Here is a 21,754-nt window from a genome sequence, read left to right as displayed (position 1 = left end):
AATAGCTGTTTTGGCTGTTTGAGGAAACCTTGCATGACCAGGGAATTGTCCTTTTTGTCCCAAAAACACACATTAAAATTTTCAATGAAATGGCAAAGTTACCTAGAACCTTAGAAATCTTATCATTCACTTAGATTCCACGTATTTTCCATTTATACCAATTCTGTGATTTTTCTTACGCCTATACAGGGACTGTATAGTAAGAAACCAACTAAGAGGTTCTTTTCCTAACTAATATCCCAAAGGTATAAGGTACTTCTAAAGTAAAGAATAATAAATAGGGATGAAGACTTTAACAATAGGGGGAAAAAGAGCAACCAATACATTAAACATAAAGGTGTGAAGAACATTGAAAGCTAATATAATTTGCATAATTTCTTAGAAGTAAGGTGCGTACATGTATAAATCAATCTGGAAGAAATCAAGCTAGTAAAGACATTACTTCTAGGGGAAGATAATGATGAACATTAAGTGGAAGAGAGAAACTTGAAAGGTAATGGTAAGAGAAGATCTAAGAGATGTAGTAGATTATGTATTATAAGAGAGGCTGTGTAATAAATGGTTTGAGGGGGAAGATAAAAGCAATTTCAGACAACGTATGAAAGAAGCATCACTTAGACAAAGGTGGTGAAAGCGAGGGTGATGGGGGAGGCATGCCCCTCCATGCCAGGCATACTAAGTATATGCATACATGCTCAGCCTGGCAGGATCCAAATGTGCAGGGGCTTAACGAGGGAGGATTCACATGTGGGGAGCGAGGGTTCAGTGTGGTGCATTCTGGGTATGGGCAGTTCAATGTGGGTCCTGGGTGCAGGGGGGATGTGGAGGCACAGGGGCTTGCTGGGGAGTTCTGGGTGTAGGGGAAATGACATTCTCGGGAGGCGGGGGGGGAGGGATTTCCAGGTGAAGATGGTTGAGGTTTAATGAAGGGAATCTAGGTGTGTGCGGCTCAGCAAGGAGGTCTGGGTGCTGGGCTACTGGGTCTTGTTGAGGTGGGGATCCAGATGAGCTGGCTGGGGATCAGTGGGATGGGAAGTGTGGCAGGCTCATTGGGGTGCTTCAGGTGCAGGGGGAAAGCTTGTGGAACTCTGTGGGGACTAGGGTGCAGGAGGACTTGGTGGACAGGGGAGCAGGAGGGTTGGGCGGGAGGGGAAGTGCAGAGATTCCTGCAAGCAGGGGAAGGATTCTGGGGGTGGGTCTGACCCAACTGTAGCTCTGGCTGCTCTTTGCATGAGAAGAAAAGTCCTGTCCTCCCCTGCTCATAGCCCAGCTGGGTAGGTGTATCCTCAATCCCCAACTCCCTTCCCTCACTGTAATTTACCTCTTCAATGGCTGCCCAGGTGCCTGAAAATACACTGCTGGGGAGAGGCACATGACCACTTTTGTGGCATCCATTTGCTTCCCCATCAGAAGCAACTTTTCTGAGGGGAAGCAAATAAATCAGCAGTGAGGGGCATGAATTCTGTGCATGCACAGTGCTGCAGAATTCCTTGAGGATAAATTGGAAAATACTGTGATTTTTTTTAAAAAGGTGGTAGGTGATTACTGCCACTGAATTGGATGCTGGAACCTTCATTGCCAGAAAGGTATTGACAATGAGGAGAGAATCACAGATCCTCCCTGCCCTTCACCCCAACTGGTAAGAGGTTAAAAGGAATGACCCTTAAGGAAAGATTAAATTATATGGGTAGTTTGGCCTAATGCCAACAAAGACAAGGTGGGAGAAGTGTAATATGTGAAAGAAAAGGGAGTTACTCACCTCGTGCAGTAACGAGTGTTCTTCGAGATGTGTGTCCCCGTGGGTGCTCCACTCTAGGTGAAGGGTCGCCCTGAGCCGCAGATCGGAGCTTTTCAAAGCAGTTTTCCCCCTATTGAGCCACGCATGCCCAGAGGGCGTCTCGAGCCCTTCCCGCCCTCTGCAGCGCGCGGCTCAACTCCCTCCCTTTCAGTTCCTCATCTCCGCCCGAGTAATTTAGACTCCGTGCAGAGGGGAGGAAGGGAGGGTCGTGGAGCACCCACGGGGACACACATCTCGAAGAACACTCGTTACTGCACGAGGTGAGTAACTCCCTTTTCTTCTTCGAGTAGTGTCCCCGTGGGTGCTCCACTCTAGGTGACTACAAAGCAGTGTTCAGTATATGGCTGGAGGGAGCCGGAGTCAATGTTTAGCGGTGGTAGAGAGCACCGCTGTAGCTACTGCTGAGTCCTGTGTAAGTTGCGGTAGGATTGCATAATGTCTGGCAAACGTGTGATCTGAAGACCACGTTGCTGCTCGGTAAATATCCCTTAAGGGGACATTGTTCAAAAAGGCTGTAGAAGCGGCCGTGGCTCGAGTGGAATGCGCTCTTGGGGGGCACTGTAGTGGTTTATTGCCCAAGGTATGACACTTGACTATGCATGTGGAGATCCATTTTGAGATTCGTTGTGATGACAGGGGTGTTCCCTTAGAACGCTCAGCGATTGATATAAAAAGTCTTTCGGATTTACGAAATGGTTTTGTTCTTTCCAGGAAGAAGGCGAGAGCCCTCCGAATGTCCAGGGTATGCAGAGTGGCGTCCTTCTGTGATGCATGCGGTTTCGGAAAAAAGGTAGGTAGTACGATCGGTTCATTTACATGGAATTCTGTACAGACCTTTGGCAGGAATGTTGGATGAGGTCTAAGTATGACCCTATCCTTCGCAAAAACTGTGTAGGGGGGTACTGCCATTAATGCCCCAATTTCACTCACCCGTCTAACAGACGTGATAGCCAATAAGAAACAGACTTTCATAAAGAGAAATGGGAGTGGTACTGTAGCCAGAGGCTCAAAAGGAGGTCCAGTAAGTTGGTGGAGAACAAGATTTAGGTCCCATAAGGGGGGTGGTGCCTTATGGGGTGGGTATACGTTGTGAAGCCCTTTAAGGAATCTTTTAGTGATAGGATGGGCAAATATGGAGAATCCATCAATGAAAGTATGGAACGCTGTTATTGCAGAAAGATGTACTCTTAAAGAAGAAATTGAAAGTCCTGATATTTTAAGGTCTAGAATGTAGTCCAAAATCATATGTAATGGTGCATCACGGGGTTCTACCTTGGTTCGCTGGCACCAGAGGGAAAATCGAGTCCATTTCTGTAGGTAAGTTTTTCGAGTGGACTGTCTCCTACTGTGGAGGAGGATATCTTTCACTTGTTGGGAACAGTGATTTTCTATCTCCGAGAACCAGAGAGTAGCCAAGCCTGGAGGTGTAGGGTGTGGAGCTGTGGATGCAGTATCGTTCCATTGCTCTGAGATATTAGGTCTGCCCGGTAAGGTAGCGGGTAAGGAGGGTGAACTGCTAGCCTGTGGAGGTACGGGTACCAAGTTTGGCGGGCCCACGACGGGGCTATCAGGATGACTAGGGCTCCGTCTGTGCAGATCTTGCGTAAGGTTTTCGGGATTAATGGTATGGGGGGGAAGGCATAGTGAAGGGGGGCTGTCCATTTGATTAGAAAGGCATCCCCTAGGGAATGTTTGCCAAGTCCTGCGCGTGAGCAGAATTGGGGGCATTTGGCGTTCTGGGTAGATGCAAAAAGGTCTATGGATGGCCATCCCCAATGGTTGAAGATTGAGTTTGCGACCTCCGTGTGTAACTCCCACTCGTGATCTGAGGTGAAGTTGCGGCTGAGTGAATCTGCTCTGGTGTTGTTCACCCCGGGGAGGTAGGATGCTACCAGGGTGATCTGATTGCGGATGCATGAGTTCCACAGGCGGATAGCCTCTGCACAGAGGGAGCGGGAGCGGGCTCCGCCTTGCCTGTTTATATAGAACATTGTGCAGATGTTGTCCGTTAGAATGCGGACCGTCTGATTGGCAATGTCGGGGGCGAAGTGTGCGCAGGCATTCCTTACTGCTCGCAGTTCGAGGAGGTTGATGTGTAGTCGAGCCTCGGATGGGGACCACCTTCCCTGAACGCCTTGGTCGTTCATATGTGCTCCCCAGCCAAGGAGGGAAGCATCTGTAGTAATCTGTACAGTGGGTTCGCTCTGTTGGAATGGAACACCTGTGAGGAGGTTGTTCGGTATCGTCCACCACCGTAAGGAAGCAAGGACGTTTGGTGGAATAGTCACCGTCTTGTTGAGGGAGTGTCGTGATGGTATGTATACACTTGCTATCCAGAGTTGGAAGCATCGGAAATGCAGACGAGCATGGTGGACGACATAGGTGGTGGAAGCCATGTGGCCCATTAGTTGGAGGCAAGTAAGAGCTGTAGTGGTAGGAGTTGTAAGCATTACACTTATAATTTCTTGTATAGTTATGAAACGTTGCCGAGGTAGGTATGCTCGGGCTGTAATTGAGTCCAGGCGCGCCCCAATGAACTCTATATTTTGAACTGGGTGCAGTGTTGATTTGCTTTCGTTGAGTAGAAGGCCTAGACGATTGAGGAGTGATGTGGTCGTACTTATCATGGAGGCAGTTTCGTCCTGTGTTGAGCCCTTCAAAAGGCAGTCGTCTAGGTAGGGAAATATGATGACATTCTGGCGTCTGAGGTACGCAGCGACGGCTGCTAGTACCTTTGAAAATACCCTCGGAGCTGACGAGAGGCCGAAGGGGAGGACATTGTATTGGAAATGATCCTGGCCGAGAGTAAAGCGTAGATAGCGTCTGTGGGCGGGATGAATAGTTATATGGAAATACGCATCTTGTAGGTCGAGGGCTGCGAACCAGTCCCCTTGATCTAGCGCAGGAATGATTGTTGTAAGTGTGACCATTTTGAAACGTTGTTTCTTGAGAAACCTGTTCAGTTTGCGGAGGTCTAATATTGGCCTCCAGCCCCCCGTTTTTTTCTCGATCAAGAAGTAGTTCGAGTAAAACCCTTTCCCGTGGAACTCTACTGGTACTTTTTCTATGGCTCCAATAGAAAGGAGGCGGTCGATCTCTTGTTTTAGTAGAGTGTCGTGAGAGGGGTCCCTGAAAAGGGACGGGGTAGGGGGAAGGGTAGGTGGGGTAGTGGTAAATGGGATAGTGTATCCTACTCGAATTATTTCTAGAACCCAGCGGTCCGATGTTATGGATTCCCATTGTGGAAGGAACGGCCGCAAACGGTGGGTAAATAGGCAGCCATGTTGTGTTATTGCTAGATCGTGAGGGAGGTAGTGCAGACCCTCGACCACGACTTCAAATTTGCTGTTTGGAGGACTGGGTAGTTGGTGGGCGACCTTGATTAGGTCGTCTTCTCTGAGGTCGTTGCCTTGGTCTAGTGTCCTCATAGGGTCTTTGTGGCCGGTTGTATTGCCCATATCTGTAACGATTGTAAGTGTTATATGGGGTGTATCGCCTGCGTTTGAAGGGCGGTGTGTACATGCCCAGTGTGCGAAGTGTGGTCTTTGAGTTCTTACTGTTATGTAGCATTTCGTCTGTAGAAGCTGCAAATAATTTTTGCTTATCAAATGGCAAGTCTTCTACTTTTGGCTGAAGTTCGCGGGGAACTCCAGACGATTGTAGCCAGGAAGTTCTGCGCATGACTATTGCAGTCGCTGTAGTTCTAGCTGCTGTGTCAGCAACATCCATTGCCGTTTGGAGGGCAGTGCGAGCGATGGTATGGCCTTCGTGGACTATTGCTTTCAAGATGGCTCTTTTGGATTCAGGGAGATGTGGTATCAGTTCTCCCAGCTTCGAATAATTATCAAAGTCGTGATTCGCTAAGAGGGCAGAATAATTTGATATTCTTAGTTGTAGGGTAGAAGAGGAATATATTTTCTTTCCAAAGAAGTCGAGTTTTCTATGTTCTTTGTCGGTACTGCCATTCTTGTATTGCGGTGTCTTCGCTCTTTGCTGTGCAGATTCAACCACTAAAGAGTTTGCTTGTGGATGCGTAAAGAGGAAGTCATTGTCTTTCGGAGGAACGAAATATTTCCTATCAATCTTTTTGTTAGTCGGTTGGATGGATGCTGGTGTCTTCCACAGATCCTCAGATGTTTCCATGATTGCTTCATCAATCGGCAGGGCAATCTTACTATGTAGCGTAGGATGCAGGTTCTTTAATAAGTGGTGTTGTTTCTTTTGAACTTCTTGTAGGGAAACATGCTGACTTGATGCTACCCGCTTAAATAGCTCCTGGAACTGTTTGAGGTCATCAATCGCTACAGTATCTGATGGTATCACTGCATCGTCCTGTTGGGTACTCAGGTCATCTGGGTGAGTGATGTTTATAGATTGAATATCGGATTCATTATCCGAAAAGCGTTCCTCCTCCTCCTCCTGCTCTGTGTGTGATGCAGGGGGTAGGGGCTGTGGATGAGGCAGACCTCTCCGAGATGGTGTGGAGTGGACTGAGGACCGGCGTCTATACGGGTCCCATTGGTCCCAGGGCCCCCATTGGGGTGGATAAGGTGGGGGTGGGTAAGACCAGTAGGGGTGCCATGGGTTTTGTTGCAGTCCAGCCCCCTGATAATAGGAACGAGACCCCCTTGGCGACGTCTGTCGTGAGGAATGTGTCGTATGGCGGTCATCCTCTAGAAAGGGAGCGCCATGAAAGGACACTGGGGACATCGATCTGGCAGGGGAATGCCTTGCAAAGGATGTCCCTGGTGAGCAGTCAATGGGAGGGGGGCAGGGGTGTTGCTGCCTGCTGTGAGTGTCAGATGGCAGCTGAGAGAGCTCTGTAGCAGACTCCTGCAGAAGCCTCTCCTTATCTGCTGCCGGTGCCGGTGTAGAGCTCTGGCTTGCGATCGCAGGCTGCGCCTGCTGAGTGTTAGGCTTGGTTTGTTGCGGTGCGGGTTGTTTCAGCGGTGCCGTCCCTTTAAGCGGCACCGGGGTTTTTCGCGGTGCCGGGGCTTGTAGCGGCGCCGCGGTTTGAAGCGGCGCCGGCTTTTCTTTCCGCCCGGGTTTGTCAGCGCGTTCTCGGGATGGCTCCGAGGCAGCGCGCACCGGCATTGACGGCAACCGTGAGGATTTCCCTTCTGCTTTATTAGCAGGGGTCCTCATATTTCTTTGTCCCTCTCCCTGAGTCTTGGGGGAGGAAGAAGGCGGGAGAGAACGAGAAGGTGAAGTTCTTTGTGCCGCGGGTTTCAGTGGCAGGGGGTTTTCAGCTTGCGGTCCCCCTTGTTCTAAAGGCTGAAGAGCCTTATCAAATAAAATCATTCTTAGGCGGAGCTCTCTGTCTTTCCTAGCTCTCGCCGTGAGGGAGGCACAGTGCTTGCAGCTGTGGGGTGAGTGGGCTTCCCCCAAACAGCGGATGCATTTTGTGTGGCCGTCAGAAGCCGGCATCGGCTCGCGGCACTGTTCGCATTTTTTGAAGCCTGAGGAGGCAGACATATTTAGCTCCCCGCTTCTTTAAAGTGTTGTATTTCGTTTCTTGTCTTTTGTGTGGTTATATGACTTTTCCTTTTTTTTTTTTTTTTTGACTGAGAAGCCAGGAGAGATAGAGCCCCGGTTCACCCGGGGCTCCGGTCTGAAGAGAGTTCAAGTCCCCGAGGGGGGATTTTGTCGTCAGTTTTGCTGTGCTAATAAACTATTTTGTTTTTACTTTTCCAAGAGAAAAAAACACTAGGGAAACTAATTTGGAGTAACAGGGGAAAAACTATGTAACCTAACTAATGGAAGAAAATACAGTCTGAGAGACTGTGAGGGAGCTCCTGCTCGCTCCGTCCGCTGACGAGGGCGGTTAAAGAGGAACTGAAAGGGAGGGAGTTGAGCCGCGCGCTGCAGAGGGCGGGAAGGGCTCGAGACGCCCTCTGGGCATGCGTGGCTCAATAGGGGGAAAACTGCTTTGAAAAGCTCCGATCTGCGGCTCAGGGCGACCCTTCACCTAGAGTGGAGCACCCACGGGGACACTACTCGAAGAAGAACTAAAGCTTGCCCATATTTGAAGATTAACTACCAGCAAGTTAACTCATGAATTTAGGAAGATCGAAAGGGATATACAAGAATACTGGTAAAAGCCAGGCAAAAATAAAATTCAGACTGAATATCAGTTACGACTTAAGAAGATAATGAGATTTTATATCATCTTCTCAAGGAGGACAGTGGAAACTCAAACTATACAGGATTAGGTGCTCAAGTGTACACTTTGGGATCACTCTACAGGGCAGGTAAGATTTGAAAGCTTTAGTATTCATGCTTTACCAGCCCTCCTCTCCATTCTTGCAGACATACTGTTTTCAGTCTAGGAGTGGATCTGCTTTGCAGCAAGTCAACGCCATTCCTTAATAAAACGGAAGGATCAATGAAGCAACATAGCACTCTCCAAATACAATGTGTGAAAAGTATTTTCTCAGTGGTATTCTAAGCCCCTGCTAGATTAGGGCGCTGAAGACCAGGAAAGGTAAAACTAGTTTATTCCAGCCAAATGAAGAATGCCAACAATCAATTTTCTTTGGTAATGTTTGAAGAGAGACATCTCTTCCAACACCCAGCAAACATCCCTTATTTCACAGAACCATAGAATACCAGAACTGGAAGGGACCTTGCCCTCATGGCAGGACCAAGCACCATCTAGATCCGTGGTCCCCAACACGGTGCCCGCGGGTGCCATGGCGCCCACGGGGGCATTTCCATGCGCCCGCCAGGTGCTCGGGGCTGGCCTGGCCCCGGGCGCGTGGCGCTGGGCGAGGGGAGCACCGGCCCCGGGCGCGCGGTGCTGGCGGGGGGCAGCGCCAGCCCCGGGCATGCAGCTATGGGGGGGGGCGGCCCCCAGGCATGCGGTTATGGGGGGGGCTGCCCCTGGGGCGCAAGTGTCCCTGCCCCCTGGCGCCCGGCAGGCGAACGGCCACGCCCCCTGGCGCCCGACAACCTCGAAAGGTTGGGGACCACTGATCTAGATCATCCCTGATCGAGGCTTATCTAACCTGGTCTTATATCCAATTATAGAGATTCCACAACTTCCTGGGCAATTTATTCCTGTCTTTAACCACCCTGTGCATTAGGCAGTGTTTCCTAATGTCCAATCTAAACCTTCCTTGCTGCAATTTAAGCCATTGTTTCTTGTCCTATCATCACATGTCAAGGAGAATCATTTTTCTCCCTCCTCCTAGTAACATCCTTTTAGGAACTTGAAAACTGCTATCATGTTCCCTCTCTGTCTTCTCTTTTCTAAACTAAACAAACCCAATTATTTCAGTCTTCCCTCTAGACCAGGGCTACTCAAATATGGAAGCCTTGGGGGCCACAATGATATTCACAGCACATACTAAGGGCTGTAACTTAAGTGTAGTTGCATATACATGCAAATATATAAGCAAATATATGCAAATAGCTTCTTTCACACAGTACTCCCGGCATCTTCTCCCTGGGGACTAGAAACACTGACAACGGGTACCTGTCTGTTCCAGCCAGCTTGTGTGCTTGTGTCTTTCAATGCTCACCCCACTTGGGAGTCGCCTTGCTGTTATGGAGCATGTTCCCAGTGGAGGCCATGTTGAAAGGATCCCACCCATGGCCGTGTGTTGAGCGCCGTGTAAACCCAAACTGCCCCGAGGGCCACAAACAAATGGGCCATGGGCCGCATGTGGCCCATGGGCTGCGTGTTGAATAGTCCTGCTCTAGACCTTTAATTATTTTTGTTGCTCTTCTCTGGACCCTCTCCAATTTCTCCACTTATTTCTTGAAATGTGGTGCCCAGAACTGGACATAATACTCCAATTGAGGCTACTCAGCACAGAGTAGAGCAGAAGAATGACTTCTCATGCCTCTCTCACAACAGTCCTGTTAATGCATCCCAGAATCATGTTTGTTTTTTTGCAACAGTGTTAGACAGTTGACTCATATTTAGCTTGTGGTCCACCATGATCCCTAGATCCCTTTCTGCAGTATTCCTTCCTAGACAGGCACTTCCTATTCCGTATATGTGAAACTGATTTAGATTGGAGTAATTTAAGAGAGACACTGTTTTGTAAACCTATCTTTTCAGGCACTTATCTTTTGTAACAGATAGGCATAACTAACCTAATAAACAGAAAACAAGATTCTGGGAATCTACTTCAAGCTACTTAGCTGGATATTTGATGTCGAAGCCAATGCACCAGAGGATTGAGGAGTTACTCTAGATTTATACCTTGAACAAAGTCTATTTTAATATGCATGACCATTTAAAAAGTTATTTTATTGTATAATACCAGAGATATTGCTGGCAAAAACCTCTGCCTCCCTCCTTTCCCCTAGTGTATTAGGTGATGTATTTTTGCCACTAATTCATAATCCCATTTCTTAACCAAGCAAAATTTATTAAATAAATAAGAACATGACTAGTAGAAATGTTTTGCCATAGTCTAATATGGAGCATAACTATTGTGAAAATCTCTCTCTTAAAAATGTAGCATAAAGAAGCTTAGAAAAAGAATGCTTACCGTAAGTGAGAATGTAAAGTGGTTTTCCATTAGTGTCCATAGTGGTTAGGCAAGGAGCTTTTGGCGAAATGGTCCCCCATCGCTGCAATGCTGCTTCCAAAGAAGGTGGCCAATTTGTAACTACACCCAATTGTTCCCCACGCATAGCCAGCATCTGAGCTCCCTCTGGCTTTGGCTGGTTTGGATCCGGCTGTTGAACTTATTATGAAAACAACAAAACCAACTGTTACTATATGAATTTTAAGCCTTGTTTATGCCCACATTACCAAGAGAGCAAGTTACCTTTATAAAAATGACTGAAAATAAAATGTTAGTACACGTGGAGAACACTGAATATGTTCTTAAATAAGTATTATGTCAAATAAATAAGATGTGGAGAAGTATAGCAAGTTAACTCTTACATTTCCCGCAACTGAGATGAAGCAATAAACAGTCACATCAAGGTAAATTTTTCCTTTTAAAAGAGATTGAAAATTAAAAATTTCCAAAAATGTATTAGTTAGGCAGAACTACAGGTAAATGGTAATGTAATAACTCAACAATAGTACATTGGTTTAAGTTATATAGTTTTATAGTGCTTTGCTATGTGCTTGTGTTAAAATAATTGACTCGCCATATTATTGCAACACATCATGGTCTGCAAGCTTGTTTTTAAAAAACAACTGCATAATTATTATTCACTTAATTATTGTCTCTACCACTTTTCCAGATATTATTTTCAATTATTTTATTAACAAATATGTAACATGTACATCCTCCTTCACTCCTACTTCATCTCCTTCATACACTGGGTCTTTTCAGACTGACCCAGATGTGTGACAGGAACAGATGTAGCACACAGCAAATACTTTCAGAACAGATTTTTTTTCTCCACTCTCTTTCATATTTCATTCTAAGCAGAAGTTCACCACAAGTTGGGAAAACAAGGTGGAACTCGGATTTTATTCAGTCCACCCAAGTCCAATGCTCTCTCAGAAGCAGTCAGTCAACCTAAGACATGCCTACTAAAAAGTAGTAGTACATGACAAATAAAAACACATTTTATCAAGTGTTAATTAGGTTCCAAAACCTTTTGAAAAACAGTCATTTTACCTTCTAACAATTCCTCAAAGTCATCTACAAAGAACTCTCGTAATGGTGGTCGTTTGGGTCGTTTTAAGGTATTGACCAGCTGTTGAATCTTTGCTGACACTCTGCTGCTCACTGGTACTCCTGCAGAATAGGGATCAATGGAGATATCAGTAGACTGCTAAAGCTGCGTGCCAACAAATGTCAGTTGGGAGGTGAGAAAAAGGCCAGAACTGTAACGCCACCACAACTACATTTTCATGCCATACAGTGACTCAGCAGAATGTATTCAACATTAAGACACTTAGATAATGGTTTCAAAATTAACGTGAAGTTTGGTTCAAAAACCAAATATACCCAGAACAAACAACACAGCAGTTTCAGAAAGTGAGTTAGTTAAAGTTAAGGGGGAAACATCATGGGAGCTGTGGGGGGAGAGGAGCACAGTGAAAAAACATTCCCTGACAATAATGTATTTCAAAACGCTGAATTTGAGGTGGCTTTGGTGATGGCTAGTGAAGAGTCAGTAATCCAAGCACAGGCTTCTCTCTCAGCCACTGGCATCACACCAAAGCTACATGACTAAAGAGTTTTCAAAACACTGCAGCTGAAACTACAGGTGCAGTCAGCAAGGAAAGCTGGTCATAGGTTTGTATCTCGTCATTCATTTTGGGCTGCCTTTTACATAACAGCAGACTTCTGTCCTGAGCCCCATCCTGTGTCTGTTCACACTATCATGTTACTTCACTGTAAGGGTATATCTAGACTGCATCCCTCTGTCGGCAGAGGGATGCAGATTAGGCAGGTTGTCATTGCAAATGAAGCGGGGATTTAAATATCCCGTGCTTAATTGGCATAAAAATGGCCGCCATTTTTGCCGACTCAGCACTTTGTCGGCAAAAAGAGGCAGTCTAGAGGGGGATCTGTCGAGAAAGAAAGCCTTTTTCAACAGATCCCTTATGCCTCCTGCAAGGAGGTTTACAGGATCTGTCGAAAAAGGCTTTCTTTCTCGACAGATCCCCCTCTAGACTGCCTCTTTTTGCCGACAAAGTGCTGAGTCGGCAAAAACGGCGGCCATTTTTATGCCAATTAAGCGCGAGATATTTAAATCCCCGCTTCATTTGCAATGTCAACCTGCCTAATTGCATCTCTCTGTCGGCAGAGGGATGCAGGTCTAGACATATCCTAACTGTCAGTGTAATCCTGGAATAGCCCTAGAGCGCATCCCATTGGCAAGTAGGTAAGGATCTTGCAATAGCAATCTCCAGAAGTTAACATGTGTGTTTACACAGCATCTAGCCAAACACGATCCTGATTGGGGCCTTCGGCGCTTGTTATTTTCCTCCTTACTTATGCTTGATAGTGCACATTATCTCTGTAACATACATGACACCTGCTCCTGAGATATAGCCTCTAATAGCATTGAAGAAGAATCACCTTCCTGCTTTTTCTCCCAAGCTACATTAAAGCAGTAGTTGTTTCTATAGCTGAAGTATATCTAAGATAGGACTTTTAAGGCCAAGCATATGTTGTTGCAATTTCATTTAATCTGTTTTAGAAAAGAGGAGCAATAAATAAGGAAGGTTTTACAAATAACTGTTTTTCAAAAAAAAAATTCAGAAAAAACTTTGCACAAGTCATCTTAAGATGCAGCCCTGTTGTACATCAGATACTCTGTCATTTGAAAACAGAAGAGCTTCATACAGTACCTAGTGTTTAGCTTTCGTTACACATCATTATGAAATTAGATCTAGAGAGAATCACTGTTTTATTTTACTGAACTTTAGCAAATATAATTTTTTTCTATAGGGAATCTGCCCCACTGATTAAGAAACAATTTATTTATACTGAATATTGGCTTCACATATGCTGGTTTATTTTAGGACGCAAAGAAAGCTTGTACGTGCTCTTCAGTGAAATGTGGCCAAAGGAAATAAAAAGCAGATGTGTACAGTAAACCACATAAAAGGGGTAAGTTACAATGTTAAAGAAAACAATTGCTTTGTGACATACCATCACCAGTTTCCATAAGTTCAGCATTGCCATATTTTGGTGCCACCCTTGCTGTTGATCCTTGTGGTCTTTCTACTTGTATTGAGTGTTCTGAGGTGTAAGTAGTAACATCTGGAGGGGCAGAATGATTTTCTGTGAAAAATAAGTTAGAAGGTTTAACCATGTTCCTCTAGATTTGAAGTGGGGAAAGAAGGGAATGGGGGAGAAGAGGAGAGATTCTACTCATGTTCTTCTTACACAAGACCTGAAAAGTTGTTAACATTAATCTATTTGGAAGGTGTAAAGCATAATTTTATCCAACATAGTTTCAATATATGAAATTTTCACTGATAGAAAATCCATGAGAGCCACATAATACAGAATATTATAATCAAAGGGTTTTTTTACTCCACTCCCCATCCGAACCCCCAACTTTAATTTTAAATTAGTTTAATTTTCTGTGGCCAAATCTAGTTAGACTCAGACACATACACTTCTGATAGATTATTGTAGCAAGATTTCAAAATAGAAAGCTACAACATGTTAAGTTCCAGCACTTGCAATTGCCAATGCAAATCAACTAGATATACAATACTTAAAATTCAAGATTTTGATCAAACAGTTTCTGTTAGATCAAGATTTTTGAAGATGTGATACCATTGGAAAGTGTATCTAGAGGAAAGAAATAAAATATAATTTTCATGTTTCTTTACAGTCTGCATGGACACTTTTCTTATTATTACTTGACTATTTTTAAACAGAACTATTTTCAGTTCTTTACATAACACAGACTTGCCATCCAAGAAGGCAAACAGAACTTGATGATGTGAGTCATGATGTCACTAAACTATTCCATCGCACTAATCTTCCTCAGCATGTATCCACAGATTAAAACATCTGAAAATACAGTCTGACTCTGGATTGTCCGCACATTTGTACTGTATTTACAGATTTTATGTCATGAATTTTTCCAGTTTTTTAGCAATATTAAGCTTCCTGGAAACAAATACAATTAACATTTAATACGTTTTCTGTTTAATGATAACTATCTAAAGCCTTTCAGACAAATAAGTCAGGATCCTGGACTGCTGCCAATGAAGGCACAAGGAATACATTCCATTCAATAAGGATAGGATCAGGCTCTTTAGAGAAACAAAGTATATCATAGGATCTCACCAGATTCCTATATGATTGAAGATTTTATGTTTATACTTAATTTGTCTCACATACAGCTTACTTGTTATAGGATTTCCCTTTCGAGGTTTGTGCAATGGAAAGATTTGCTTCTCTAATTCTGCTATTTGGCTCCTAAACATCAGCAGTAACTACTACTCATAATAATCTATGCTAAAAGTAAATCCATTATTTGTGTAGTACATTATATATTTTTAAACATGAATTAGTATAAAATAGGATATTCTCTGAAGGATCCTTTAATTCATCTTCTGATAACTACCCTGAAGCAATTGGTCTTTTTAAGCACACTTTGGAGACATTTAATACTGCTGAGGAATTTTCTATACAGTTTCTAAAAATAAAGATATTTGAGAGATGCAAACTTTACACAGATCTATAAATTGAGTATTCATGAAGTTCCCTTATACAGTTTTAGTAAGGAAGTAGCTTTATCAGACAGAAATGCATTTAATTGATTCATTTCCTTCTATGCCAAGTTTTCCTTGGTTAAGCCAGAGTAGACTCTTACCATACTTCCTGCCTTTCCTATGCATTGGTATAGTTTGATCTTGTGCTCTTATAATGTCTTTTTACAAATCTGCCAACTTCCCTGAACTCATTTATCCCATAGACTGGCTTCTCGTGGGACCTTACCTTTCAATTCTCTGAGGTTACTGAAGTCTGCCTTCTTGAAATCCATTGTCTTTATTCTGCTGTTTTCCCTCTTACCGTGAACTCTTATAATTTCATGATCACTTTCAGCTAAGCTACTTTCCACTTTCAAATTCTCTGATAGTTCCCTAGTGTCTGACAGAACCAAAACCTGATTCTAGTCATTTTCTCTGCTGTAGGTTACAAAAATCCATCTCCAAAGCATTCCAAGAATTTGTTAGATAATATATGCTCTCTTGTATTATTTTCCCAGATGCTATCTATGTAGTTGAAGGCCCCTCACCACCAAGTCCTGTGTTTTGAATTATATTGTTTGTTGTTCTAAAAAAAAGAGTCTCATCTGCCTCTTCTTCCTGATTAGGTGGTCTACAGTAAATCCCCTACTATGACATCACCCTTGCTTTTTACTTTCATCTTATCCAGAGGCTTTCAACAAGTCTGCCTCTTCCACTTCTCTCTGGATGGTGGGCTGGGAGCAGGGATTGAGCGCCACCTGCTGCTAGTGGTAACCAGCATCGAGATTCCTCTCTGTGAAGGAGCAGTTCCCACCTTCCAAAATGCCATGAAAGTCCTGTGCCCAGGAGTCTCAAGAAGGTGAGCACATTTTAATATTCATGCATTTCAGAAAGTGGGAAGCATGTGCTACCAATGCAAATAACTAATTTCTGTTGTAAATATACCTCTGTTGTGAATGCTTCTTCTTTGAGACCAATACATGACTTATATATCCTTAACAGTAGACATGACATAATTTCAAAGAGCCACCGAAAGGATGAGCATAGCTCAACCTGTTTCAAGACAAGATGGGATAACTCGAATCCAGTTACTGACATGATTCTGATTCAGTCTATTGCTGTAACTTGATTGAAATAGTCATCTGAATGTGTTCCACATCTGATCATCTGAATGCATGAGAGCTTGCACTGCATAAGAGAGTTTTCACTGCTGTATCAACATAAATTAGTTTTAATCATCTAATCCATTACTTATATTATGGTGCAATGTTTGGCATTGCTTGTTATAGGGCAGCTTTTAATAGTCCTGACTGATTTTTCTATCAACTAAAAAATTAAAAGAACAGAAGTTTTATCTTCTGCCTTTAATTTAGAAGAGAGAGTTGCTATATAAATAGAAAGGATATCATGATTAAGAAAATAATGTTTAGTTCAGCTGCTTCCATCATCTTCTGTTACTCTGTGGGTAGCCAATCCTAGCGCTTGAAAGTAATGGAAGTAACAAGCCAAGGGCAACCTCTTATCACATTTAGAACCACAGAATCACAGAAATGAAAGGAACCTCAAGAGGTCATCAAGTCCAGTCCCTTACACTCACGGCAGGACCAAACACCATATAGACCACCTCTCATAGATGTTTATCTAACCTGCTCTTAAAAATCTCCAATGATGGAGATTCCACTACTTGCCTATGTAATGTATGCCGTTCCTTAACTGCCCTGACAGTTAGGAAGTTTTTCCAAGTGTCCAATCTAAACCTCCCTTGAGCAATTTATGCCCGTTGCTTCTTGTTCCATCACAAGAGGTTAAAAAATAATTTTTCTCCCTCCTCCTTGTAACAACATTTTAGGTAACTGAAAGCTGTTATCATATCCCTTCTCCGTCTGTCCTTTTCCAGACTAAACAATCTCAGTTCTTTCAATCTTCTCTCACTGGTCATGTATTCTGGACCTTTACTATTTCTTGTTGCTCTTCTCTGGGCCTTCTCTAATTTATCCACATCTTTCATGCTCAGAACTGGACACAATACTCCAGTTGAAGCCTCATCAGCACAGAGTAGAGAGGAAAAAATATTCCATGTGTCCTGCTTACAACACTCCTGCCAATACATCCCAGAATGATTTTTTTTTTTTGCAGCAGTGTAACACTGACACACATATTTAGCTTGTGGTCCGCTATGACACCAGGATTCCTTTCTCAGTACTCATTCCTAGGCAGTCGTTTGCCTTTTTGTGTGTCTGCAGCTGACTATTTCTTCCTATGTGAAGAACTTTGAATTTCTCTTTATTGAATTTCATCCTATTTACCTAAAATATTTTCTCTAGTTTGTCCAGATTATTTTGAAATATAACCCTATCCTCCAAAGTCCTTGCATCCCCTCCAAGCTTGGTATCATCCTCAAACTTTCTGAGTACTTTCCATACCATTATTTAAATTGTTGTTGAAGATATTGAACAGAACTGTAATGCCAAACTGATCCCTGCCAAACCCCACTTGTTAAATCCTTCCAGCATGACTATGAACAGTTAAAAACTACACTATGGGAATGGTTTTTCAATCAGTTATGCACTCATCTTATAAATGGCTCCATCTAGGATGCATTTCCCTGGTTTGTTAATGAGAAGGTCATGCTAGACTGTATCAAATGCTTTACTAAAGCCTGATATGCCACCGCTACCCACTTCACCCTTATCCACAAGGCTTGTTATCCTGTCAAAGAAAGCTATGAGGACGGTTTGACATTATTTGTTCTTTACAAATCCATGCTACTACTTATCACCTTATTATCTTCTAGATGTTTGCAAATGGATTCCTTAATTATTTGCCCCATTAGCTTTCCTGGCACAGAAGTTAAGCTGAGTGGTCTACAATTTCCTTAGTTGTCCCTATTTCCCTTTTTAAAGATGGGCACTATATTGGCCCTTCTCCATTCTTCTGGAATCGCTCCCATTCTTTCATGACTTTTCAAATATAGTGAGCTAATGGCTCACATTTCTCCTCAGTCAGCTCCTTGAGTATTCTAGGATGCATTTCATCAGGCCCTGGTGACTTAAAGACATCTAACTTGTCTAAGTAATTTTTAACTTGTTATATCTCTATTATAGTTCTGAATCTATCCCATTTTCACTGGTGTTCTTGTCTCCCCTCAGTCTCGTCACCACTATCTTCTGTTTATCTTCATAAACAATGAGGGCTAGATCTACAAAGAGATTTAGATGCCTAAATGACACTGGAGGCTCCCAAGTTAAAAACATAAAACCTCAAAATTCCCACTCAGCTGCCATCTAACCTTGTAGCTGCCTCAAGTATCTACATGTGTATGGTTCTGCTAGTAAAGTGTCTTGGGCACCTAAAAATTGATCACAGTTAAGCTGTTGGTGTGTAGAGACCACAGCCAATCATGCTGATCAATAATATCTCACTGTTTCCTTGTACTGCCCTATCTATCTGATCCATTGGTTGTCTCTTGTCTTACACTAGGGTAGGAGCAGTCTTTTTGTTCTGGTGCTGCACATCGCCTAGCAAAACAGGGTTCTGATCAATGACTGAGACCCCTTAGGAGCTATGTTAATTAACAAAAATATCCTGATAGGCAGGGGCACAACTTCCTGTGAACATAAGAACGGCCGTACTGGGTCAGACCAAAGGTCCATCTAGCCCAGTATCCTGTCTACCGACAGTGGCCAGCACTAGGTGCCCCAGAGAGGGTGGACCGAAGACAATAATCAAGCGATTTGTCTCCTGCCATCCCTCTCCAGCCTCTGACAAACAGAGGCCAAGGACACCATTTTATCCCCTGGCTAATAGCCTTTTATGGACCTAACCTCAATGAAATTATCCAGCTTCTCTTTAAACTCTATTATAGTCCTAGCCTTCACAGCCTCCTCTGGCAAGGAGTTCCACAGGTTGACTACACACTGTGTGAAGAAGAATTTTCTTTCATTAGTTTTAAACCTGCTCCCCATTAATTTCATTTGGTGTCCTCTAGTTCTTCTATTTAGGGAACTAATACATAACTTTTCTTTATCAGCCCTCTCCACACCACTCATGATTTTATAGACCTCTATCATATCCCCCTTCAGTCTCCTCTTTTCTAAACTGAAAAGTCCCAGTCGCTTTAACCTCTCCTCATATGGGACCCATTCCAAACCCCTAATCATTTTAGTTGCCCTTTTCTGAACCCTTTCCAAGGCCAAAATATCTTTTTTGAGGTGAGGAGACCACATCTGTACACAGTGTGGCATTGACACTGTTTAGCTTTGTAAAATTAAACAGTCAGCAGAACAGAGACATGAATGTAATAATTTCCCTGCCATTCCAGGAACCCTGAGCTTTGATACACCTCCATCCATCCATTGCTCGGCCTGTGGCACATACTAGTCTAGTGTGCTGTGGGTCTCATTTCCAATGCTGGGTTTAGTGTGCTGGTGCTGGGTGGTATTGGTGGCCTTCAATATAGAAGGGGTCAAACTAGATGATACAAGTGGACCCTTCTGGCTTTAAACTTTATGTCTCTAACATCCTTGATAAAAGAGGGCTGTTGTTGACTGGCCTAATCAAAGGGGCCTGTCTGCATCCCTGACTCCCACGCTGCAGTCCAGGCTGGCAATGAACAACTAGCCTTCTCAGCTACCAGAGGAACATTGTGGTCTAGCTTTCCAAACTTCTCCTTGGTCTGTTACAGAGATAGTTATAAAGGTTCTCTCTAATTATGCTTGTTGCTGACTAGAATTACAAAGCCTGATTTTTGTGGGCATCGATATTCTGCTTTTCTGAGCATCTGGACTGGAGAGACCACGATTCTGTAGAAAGAATTTTCACTAAATCCCTTTTCAGGAAGGCAGGTAGATGCCATAATCATCGAAACATAGTTTTTATTCTGATAAGAGTATCTTGGTTATACTGCTGATACATTCTGTGTAAAATCTGCTCAGTTTTCACATTATATAATAAGAAGCATTGTTTGATCCTGATACATCTATTGATTAAAGCACTAGGAACAGGAAGAAGTGTAAGACCTCAAAGAGTTTCATCCAGACAACGTGCATATTTGCATCATTTTCTCTCTCTCTCTCTCTCTCTCACACTCTCACATACACCCACCCACCCACCCACCCACACCTGGCATTATAAGATCACAGACTGAAGAGCTGCTTCCAGTTAAGACCACAGACATTTTCTACCACTGGAATGGTATGTTCTACATCATTTTGCTAAGTGAAGAAGGAATGACAACACCTTAGAAATTCATTTAAGGATGGATTGTGGCATACTGCCCCAGTCCCACAATTGGCCTCAGAAAGAGAGCAGCCTCTGTAGCTAACATTTCATTTAATAAATAAGTGTTGGAAGATGGTGTGACGTAGTGGGGGTACTTGCTGGGATGTGGTGACCCCTGCTGTCTGGAGCAAGACCCAGCAGGGAAAGCCTCACTAGGCAGAGGTAATGCCAAAATTGTTGAACCAGTGGCCAGACACCCCCCATGGAGAGGAACAAAGGAAGGTGGAATGCTGCCCTGGCTGGGGGGCAGGGCTGGAAGAGGGTTAGTTAGTTCCTGGCTGGAAGGGAGGGAATAAGGAGCTGGGGAGGGGGCTGGGACTCCCCTATCTCAAGGGGGGGGGCACTGAGGCCTCTTAGCCCCAGTTCCTGTAACCAGATTACATCTGTGCTGCGCTGTGCTGGAGGAGCAATAAACCACCCTCAATTCCACTGGCTGGTGCAGTCTGTTTGTGCCATTTCGGGGTGCAGGGGACGGGGAACCCCCAACGCGCCGTCACAGATGGGAATTCCCCCTTTTGATTTACTTTGCAGTAAGTTTTCAGCAGTATAAACATGTCTCTCTTGGATTCAACACCCTGTTTCCTTAGAGTATTGTAGTTACAGACTTCTTGGGTATGTGATATATTCACTTTCATGAAAGTCTATTTTCAGTTAACCTTTCCCAAAATATTTACCACCACGCATCTTTTAAAATCAGCCCACATGTACAACACAACAGTTGTTTGAAAGAGTCACAACATGCAATTCATTAAGCACAACTGAAGCTTATGAAGTTCAATCTTTCATATCATAGACATTCATAGTGTACTTACTGTTTAATAAAATGTTACAAAACTTTCTATGCTGTTCTACCATTTCCTGTATTGCTACACGTGTTTTCTTTTACTACACTACCTCTGGTTGTTGAACCACAATTGTTTGTGACTGATAGGGATGGGAAAATGTTTAGTGCTGAATACACACTTGTATGATTTAATAATTATTGCACTTTAATAACAGAGTCTACAAGAATGAAGAGAATCCAAGCACTCTGAATAGATTAACTGATAGAGAAGAATCTGGAGCAGATTTGCATTCTTCATTTGCCATGTTTAAAACTGACTAATTGGGTGTCTTGGACATGTCAAGTGAATGCCAGATTACAGGATTACAAAGAGGGCACTGAACTCTGAAGCTCACAAAAGATCTAGAAAGAGAGACACACTGTGCAAATTTTGGGATCTCTGTAGATGATTGGGAAAGGAGAGCAGAATGCAGCTCTGGTAGGCAAGGTCAGTTTGTAGGTCAGTGGTGGGCAACCTGCAGCCAAGGACCACATGCAGCCTCTCAGGGTTCAATGTGCAGCCCTCAAGTCATTTTGCTTACCATTGCTCAGGCACCAGGTTGCCAGATTCCCTGGTTTCTGACCATATAATTTTTTGTATCAGTACTACTAAAGTGACACACACATAACGCAAGGACACATGAAGTAAGGTGCATGCTGATTGCACAAAAATTGACTGTAAAAGCTGTGTGCTCTCTTTTCATCC

At 43.7% G+C, this 21,754-nt stretch overlaps 1 protein-coding gene across 6 annotated transcripts in view; it reads right to left on the bottom strand.

Moving 5' to 3' along the window:
- DIP2C (disco interacting protein 2 homolog C) overlaps positions 1–21,754 on the bottom strand; it is a 516,114-nt gene that overhangs the window by 156,911 nt on the left and 337,449 nt on the right. For all 6 annotated transcript variants that reach the window (XM_006111894.3, XM_006111897.3, XM_006111900.3 and 3 more), the window contains 3 exons: positions 13,384–13,515; positions 11,395–11,514; positions 10,303–10,500 (listed from right to left, as the gene is read on the bottom strand). In XM_006111894.3, coding sequence (XP_006111956.1) covers positions 10,303–10,500; positions 11,395–11,514; positions 13,384–13,515 — 450 coding nt within the window. The remainder of the gene's footprint in view (positions 1–10,302; positions 10,501–11,394; positions 11,515–13,383; positions 13,516–21,754) is intronic.

This window comes from Pelodiscus sinensis, chromosome 2 (assembly GCF_049634645.1).
Source record: "Pelodiscus sinensis isolate JC-2024 chromosome 2, ASM4963464v1, whole genome shotgun sequence".
Lineage (NCBI taxonomy): Eukaryota > Metazoa > Chordata > Testudines > Trionychidae > Pelodiscus > Pelodiscus sinensis.
The sequence above is the reverse complement of the archived record's forward strand: the minus strand, read 5'-3'. Positions and strand labels throughout refer to the sequence as shown.